The sequence below is a fragment of the Hemitrygon akajei genome, chromosome 18, assembly GCF_048418815.1.
Source record: "Hemitrygon akajei chromosome 18, sHemAka1.3, whole genome shotgun sequence".
In the NCBI taxonomy this organism is placed as follows: Eukaryota; Metazoa; Chordata; class Chondrichthyes; order Myliobatiformes; family Dasyatidae; genus Hemitrygon; species Hemitrygon akajei.
This window is the reverse complement of record NC_133141.1, coordinates 32,306,877-32,314,422: the sequence shown is the minus strand read 5'-3', so window position 1 is coordinate 32,314,422 and position 7,546 is coordinate 32,306,877. Positions and strand designations below refer to the sequence as shown.

Here is a 7,546-nt window from a genome sequence, read left to right as displayed (position 1 = left end):
ACTGTCTTGTACAACTGCACCATGACTTCCCAACTCCTGTACCCAGTGCCCTGCCTAATGAAGGCCAGTGTGCCAAAAACCTTACCTGTAACACCACTTTCAAGGAACCATGTACCTGTACACCAAGCTCCCTCTTTACACACCGCAGGGCCCCACCGTTCACTGTGAAGGTCCTGCCCTCATTTATCCTCGTGCTTCTCCAAATCAAATTCTATTTGCCATTCCTCTGGCCACTTACCCAGCTGATCAAGATCCCCCTGTAAATCATGATGACCCATCTTCACTGTTAACAACACGTGTTTGTGAACTTAACATTCTTGTTCAAATCAACTCTAGTATCTCCACCCATCACTTTCTGGCCTCTATCTCTCTGCCTATCACCCCTCCTCACCTGGATCCACCTCTTGCTAGCTCTTACTCCCCCACTTCCCATTCACCTCTTTACACTGGCCATCTCCCCTTCTCTCGACCAGATGAGGCTCAGGGACAGCTTCTACCCCACTGTTTTCAGACTATTGAATGAACCTCTTGTACAATAAGATGGACTTGCCTCTTATTGTTTACTGACACTGTACTTTCTCTGTCACTGTGACACTTTATTCTGCATTCTGTTATTGCTTTACCTTGTTCTATCTCAATGCACTGTGTAATGATCTGATCTGTGTGAACAGTGTGTAAGACAAGTGTTTCACAGTATCTCAGTACAGGCGACTATAATAAACGGAAAACAAAACCAGATGAAGGGTCTTGACTTGAAACATCTGCTGCCCCACAGATGCTGCCCGACCCACTGAGTCTTTGACTTGGCTCAGTGCTAAATGCTTTACATACGTTCGTTGCCCTGCCACTCCAACACACTTTGAATGGTGTCAGTCCAACCCCAACACTCAGGGAACCTCACAGTTTGTGATCAGCTTTCATTTTTTTCTCTCCCCAACAGGACTGTCAGCAGGTCAGAGTAAATTGCCATACTAAATTGATGTGTGCTCTCTTGCACGCTTTCACCACTCTCTCTTGTGTATACACACACTCGCACAGAATTCTCTCCCTCGCACACATACACAAAAAATCTCCACCCCACAGTGACTTCCCACTTGTCTCCCACAATTGGAAAAGAGACTGTGGGAAGGGACAACACACACAATGCTGGAGGAACTGGGCAAGCCAGGACTCTCTGCCTGAAACATAGACTGTACTTTTCTCTATAGATGCTGCCTGGCTCTGTGTGTGTGTGTGTGTGTGTGTGTGTGTGTGTGTGTGTGTGTGTGTGTGTGTGTGTGTGTGTGTGTGTGTGTGTGTGTGTGTGTGTGTGTGTGTGTGTGTGTGTGTGTGTGTGTGTGTGTGTGTGATTTCCAGCATCTACAGATTTTCTCTTGCTTGCATTGTGGGATGGGGTTCTCTCTTCCAATAAGGCAGCAGTCCTCTCCTCCCCACCCACCCCCGCCCCTTACCCTAGCTCCAAACCTCCTGGGATCTTTCCATGCCTCTAATATTAGAGACTGGGAGGTAATAAGATGACTGTGACTCATGTTCCAGCATACAAGAACATTAATTTAATAGATCAGCATTTTAAACTCTTGAAAGACCAGCTCAACCCCCTCCCCAACTTCACCCCTCCCACACTGGCCAATCAGAGTTCATTATAACTTACATAAATACATGACTAACATTTTTTTTGCCTTTTGTCCTTTGAATCGGGAACATAAAACATCCCGTGTCTTCTGCCCTGTTTCGCCACTGTGCTGAGTTTCTCGGGAAGTGGCCGAGTACACGTCTCCGCAGGGTCTGGCGCTGGGAGGTGACCATCCAAATATCAGCACTGTCCCGGCAGTGAGGGCCAAGTGTCCCAACACACGCAGCATAGATATCACAACATAACGTACAGCTCCCCATAGCCAACCCAACCAGGACCAATCTAAACCAACCCATCCCACCCCAAACTGACCCAATCCAGCACAACTCCACTAGAACCAATCGGACCCAATCCAACCCCACCCACTACACAACACAAGAAACGATCTAAACTAACCCATCCCAACCCGATCTGACACAATCCAACTCAGACTAACCCAACCTAACCTAACTCAATCCAATTCAACTGAACTCAACCAGAGCCAATCAGACCCAATCACTCCTACTGAACCCAACTAAACCAGAACTAATCCAAACCACAACACAACCCAATCTGACCCAAATGCAACCAAGCTCAACTAGAACCAATCAAACCAATCAGAGCATCAGAATATTGAGTAAAGGAGTTGGGATGTTGTTGTACAAATTGGTGAGGCCTAATTTGGAGTATTGTGAGCAGTTCTAGTCACCTACCTACAGGAATTATATCAATAAGCTTAAAAAAAGTAGAGAGGAAAATGACAAGGATGTTGCCGAGACTTGACCTGAGTTATAGGGAAAGTTAGGACTTTATTTCCTCGAGCACAGAAGATTGAGAGGTGATCAAAGTTATACAAAGTTATAAGGGGAATAAATAGAGTAAATGCAAGCAGGCTTCTTCCACTGAGATTGAGAGAGACTACAACTAGAGGTCATGGGCTAAGGGTGAAAGGCGTAATATTTAAGAGGAACCTGAGGGGGAACGTCTTCACTCAGAGGGTGGTGAGCTATCAGTGCAAGTGGTAGAGCTGAGTTCAATTGTAAGAAAAGTTTGGGTAGGTATATGGAGTGATATGTGCTGGTTGCAGGTAGATGGGACTAGGCAGTAAAAAAACTGTTTGGCATGGACTAGATGGGTCGAAGTGCCTACTCCATAACCCAACCCAATCTGACTCAGTTCAACCAAGACCAATGTAACCCAACCCAACCAAATTCAGTTCAATGCAACCCAATCAGAACCAATCCAAACTACCTCAACCTGACCTGATCTAATCCAATTCAACCAGGATTGGCGGAACCCAAGCGGACTCACTAAAGTGAACCCAACGCTTAACGTGAAATCCCCCAACCCCTCCCTAACAACCTCAACCCAAAACCAATCCAGCACCAGGACAGCGCATACGTCCCCTACCCCGACCCAGCCCGGTCCAGAACTCGCACCGTTTTCTTCATCCCCTTCCCCGTCCATCCACCCGCCGAAACCCGGAGCACAGCTCATATCTCCAGTAGCCCGCTCTGTTCAGTGGGGTCCGCCTCCTCGACAGTCCGGGAGCTGCTCTTCTGGGCCCCGTCTCCGGGTGAGGAAGGGGGTCGGATCTCCTTGCCCCCTCGGGGCTCCCGCTCGTTGTCGGTGGGGGCAGCCGCTGGAGGGACAGGGGCGGCGGCGGTGGCGGGAGGGGCTCCGTGACTACGCTGGTGTTTGGCCAGGTGGTCGCTGCGGGTAAAGCGGCGGGCGCAGAGCGGGCAGTGGAAGCGCCGTTCGCGAGTGTGGGCGCGGACGTGTCGCTCCAGTTCGTCAGCGCGGCCGAAGCGGCGGCCACAGAGCAGCCAGCTGCAGGCGAACGGCCGCTCGGAGCTGTGCCAGCGGAGGTGCGCCTTCAGGTGCGACGCCTTGCCGTAGACCTTGCCGCAGCCCGGCACTTGGCAGCTGTGAAGCCAGCGCCGCGGCTGCGGGACGCCCCTGCCCGGCTCCCCACGGCCGGACCAAGTGCAGGGGACTCCCACTCCTCCACCCCCACCTGTTCCTACTCCGCTCTGCTTGGGTCCGGCACCTTCACGGGACAGAATGCCGCCCCCTCCCGCTGTGGGCGCGGGGTAGGTGCAGCTGAAGTCCCCCGGGAAGGAGGAGAGCGGCGACTGGAAGGCGGCGGCGGAACTGGGGTGCGGCTGGAAGGTGTCCAGGCCGGCGGCGGAGGGAGGCGGGGGACAGAGCCAGCCGGCGCCCGGGTGGACGTCCCACCAAGAGGTCCCAGGGGAAGAGGGGTGGTCGGAGGTGGAGGAGGGTGGTGACCCCACCTTGTACCAGGGGTAAGCGCTGGCTGCCTCCAACGCCGCGCACGCTCCGTGCAGGCAGTCGGCAGGAGGCAGGTTGCGGGGGGGCAAGAGGGGAGGATCGGGGAAGGAGGGGTACTCCGCAGCCGAGACGGCCGGACTGTGGGCATTGGAGGAGGAGGACGAGGGAGGAGTGGAGGAGGAGGGAGATTGGTGGAGCAGACCGTGTCCATAGAAATCCAGAGCATCGTCCGAGCAGGGGAGGCGGGAGGGGGGACCCAAGAGGTCTACTGTCCCAGGGCTGGCGGGGCCCCTCGCCCCTCCTCGGTAGAGCCGGGTGGAGGTGGAAGAGGAGGGGCTAGTGGTCTCGGCCGTAGGGCTCCCGAAGACGCCGCAGGTGCCCGAGAGTAGGGCGAAGGGGTTGGAAGCGAAGGAGCCTTCTTCCTGAGGGGGAGGAGAGGGGAACGGAGAAGGAAGTATGGAGGGACGAGAGAGGGAGAGGAAAGCAGATGGGGTGGGGAGAGAGGAGGGAGGGAATGAGAGAGAGAGACCGAGAGTGGTGGAGATGGGAGGGGGAAAGAGATAGGGAGGAATGGGGAGGGAGAGAGAGAGGGAAGTATCAGAGGAGAGAGTTGGAGAGGGAGAGGGAGAGAGTACAAGAGTAGAGCAAGAGGGGAAAGGGGGATAGTGAGTGGAGGGAGGAAAGGAGAGGATAGAGTGGGCAGAGGGAGGAAAGGAGTAGGGAGTGGAACGGAAGGCAGAGGGAGGGGAGGGGAGGGAAGAGAAAAAGAGTGAGGGGTTACAGATTGTAATCTCAATCCACCTCCCCAAAATCAACAAATATCCTCCCACCGTGTCAGTCTCACTGCCCCACTCTCCACACAGCCCCAAACTATTCTCACTGTCCAGCTTGCTCTCAGAAAAACAAAGAATAAATCTCGAAATGGAAATGAATTGAGGGATAGAACGTGTGTGTGTGTAGAATGTGAGGTAGGAATGCGACAGTGAGATCGGACAGAGAGGGTGAGAGAGGAATAGAAGGAGAGAGCCAGGGAGAAATAAATAGTGATGGAGAGATAGCAAGAGAGAGGGGGAGAGAAGGGCAGAGAGATAAATAGAGTGACAGAATACAAGAAAAAGAGAGAAAGAGGCATAGATAAAGAGATGGACAAAGTGAATGGGAGAACGAAATGGTTGAGATATACAGAAAGATACAAGGACGGAGGGGAGAGTGAGACAGACAGAGAATTCTAGAGAGTGAGTTCGAGAGAGGGAAAGTGGAAATGGTGCCCGGATGATCCGGGATTTGTCAGGATCCGTGGGTTATTTCTGTCTGCTCCCCACAACCCCCGCTCTCACTGCCCCCTCTCTTCCTCCATACCCCAGTCCACTGTCTTAGTACACCCTTGCCCGTTTGCAGGAGGAGGTTCTCTCTACAATGTGAACGAGATATGTACATTCATTCAATCTCTTTTGTTAGACCCCTATGTCCCTCTCCATTCATCCCTGCCTCTCTAACACTTTTCTCATCCTCATCTCTGCTTCATTCTCTCTATCCCTTTATCTTTTCTTATTCCCCCTCCCTCTTCCTCTCTTCACTTACAGCCTATCAATCCCTGCCTCTATTTCTTTCCCAGTCTTTGTCTCCCGCTCTCACTCGTCTCAACTTCTCTCCCTTTCTCACTTTTTCCTTTCTTCATCACTCTCTCCATTATGTTTTCTCTCTGTCCCTCAACCCCTCCACTCTCTACTTTCTCCCTGTTTTTCATTCTCTCTCTCCTATCCCCCTCCCTCTCTCTCCCCTTCTCCCCATCTGCTTTCCTCTCTCTCCTCCCTCTTTGCACTCTCTCCTCTGTCTCTCCTCCACTTCTCTCACCTCCCTCTCGCCTCATCTTTTTCTGGTTTTCTTTTCCTCTTTCCATCACTGCCCCTTTATCTCCCATCTCTCCTCTCTGCCCTCTTTCACACTCTCTCATTCTCCCTGACTATCCCCTCTCACTCTTTTATTTGCTTTTGCCCCATCCCTCCCTCTCTGCTGCTTTCTCACTTGCTGTCACCCGCTATCCCCTTCCCCTGCTCTCCCTGCCCCCTTTCTCTCTCTCCTTCCCCTACCACCCCTTCACTCTGCCACGTCTGTATTTGGAATCCATTGCTCTGCTAATCTTCCCCCTCACTCGTCTTTCTGCTCTCTCACTCTCTCCCTCTTTCTCCACCCATTATGTCCCTCTCTCCCCCATGAATCTCTTCGTGCTCCTCTGCTCCACCCCCTCTCTTATCTTCTATCTCCCCTCCCTTTTCTCTTCCCCTCTGGTCTGCCCCTGTCTCCTTCTCTCTTTCTCTTCCCTTCCACCTTCTCTTCCCCCTCCCTCCCTTTCTCTCTTCATTTCTCCTCTTTCCGTCTCCCCTCCCTTTCATTGCCTCTCTCTCTTTCCCATACCCCTCTCCCTCTCTTCCCTTCCCTCTCCTTTCACGATTCCCCTTTTCTCAACCCCTCACCCCTGTTCTCTCTCTTATTCCCACTCTCCCTTCCTCCCCGTGTCTCTCCCCTTACCCATTCTCTCTCTCTCCCACTCTCTCTTTTCCCTCTTCCGCCTTCTCTTTCCCCCCTCGCCTTCCACGCTCTCTCCCCACCCGGAACGGACGACAGGCGCCCCGCAGAAGGAGGGAAGGAAGACCCGCGCCTCACCTCCAGAACCGAAGTCGCCATCTCTTTTGCCCGGGTGAGAGTTCGAGACCCGCCGCCGCCGCCACCCTCTGTAGTAGCGTTTCTTGGTGTGCCTGGTCCGGGCTCAGGATGGACCCGCCTCTCTAATTATAGTGTGTGGCAGGTTTTAAGGACATGAGCCGGCTCCCCCCCCCCCCCTCGCTCTCAGTCTCTGGGGGTGTCAGTGATACACCATAATGTTCTCTTAAAATCCCTGCGATCCCACTCCCCCCACCCCGCCACACACACACACGCGCATCAGGACTGCCCTTATGTTCAAAGCCTCCCAAGTTACTTTGAAACAGATTTTAATTTCCCTTCTGCGAAACCGTTAACCCCCGACAAAAAAAAACAATAAATCTATAACCTGTGTGAATGCAATATTTCCGCGCTCTCTGCAAAACCATTCACTTGCCGGCGATCTGTTTAAACCACTGATTATTTTAAAGTCCTCTTCAATCTACCCTAATCGACTATATTTACAGTCACAATCTATTTAAATCATAAGACATAGGGGCATAATTAGGCCATTTGGCCCGTCGAGTTTGCTCCGCCATTCGATCATGGTATCCGCCTCAACCCCATTCTCCCGCTTTCCCCATAAACTTTGACGCCCTTACTAATCAAGAAACTACCACCCTCTGGCTAAAGAAATCATTGCTTCCTCTACAATATTTCCAAAATTATTCTTCATAATTTTACAATCTATTTCAATCAATTTATTTATAGTGTCTACAATATATTTCAATCACTAATTTCTTTAAATATTTACGATCTTTTAAATCAATACTTTGTGGTATTAGTAATCTTTTCAAATCATTAGTTTCTCCTCAATATTTATAATCTATTTGAATAATTACATTCTCTGCCATATTGGCAATCTTTTTCAATCACTGACTCCTTTATAGCTTTCGCCATCTTTTAAAGTCACTCTCTCTGTAACTTTTGCAATCTATTCAA

General features: G+C 51.4%; 1 protein-coding gene across 1 annotated transcript; it reads right to left on the bottom strand.

Annotated features, from left to right (window-relative positions):
- Positions 1–1,617: 1,617 nt before the first annotated feature.
- On the bottom strand, positions 1,618–6,685 carry sp7 (Sp7 transcription factor). The gene is made up of 2 exons (XM_073071261.1): positions 6,569–6,685; positions 1,618–4,326 (listed from the first exon to the last, which is right to left on the bottom strand). The coding sequence occupies exons 1-2, from the start codon at positions 6,587–6,589 to the stop codon at positions 3,106–3,108; spliced, it is 1,242 nt and encodes a 413-aa protein (XP_072927362.1). The 5' UTR covers positions 6,590–6,685; the 3' UTR covers positions 1,618–3,105.
- Between the last annotated feature and the right edge of the window lie 861 nt (positions 6,686–7,546).

Coding starts and splice junctions, on each gene's coding strand:
- sp7 (XM_073071261.1), bottom strand. CDS start 6,589: ATGGCGACTTCGGTTCTGGAG. Junction 4,327..6,568: donor TGGCGACTTCGGTTCTGGAG/GTGAGGCGCGGG, acceptor CCTCCCCCTCAG/GAAGAAGGCTCCTTCGCTTC.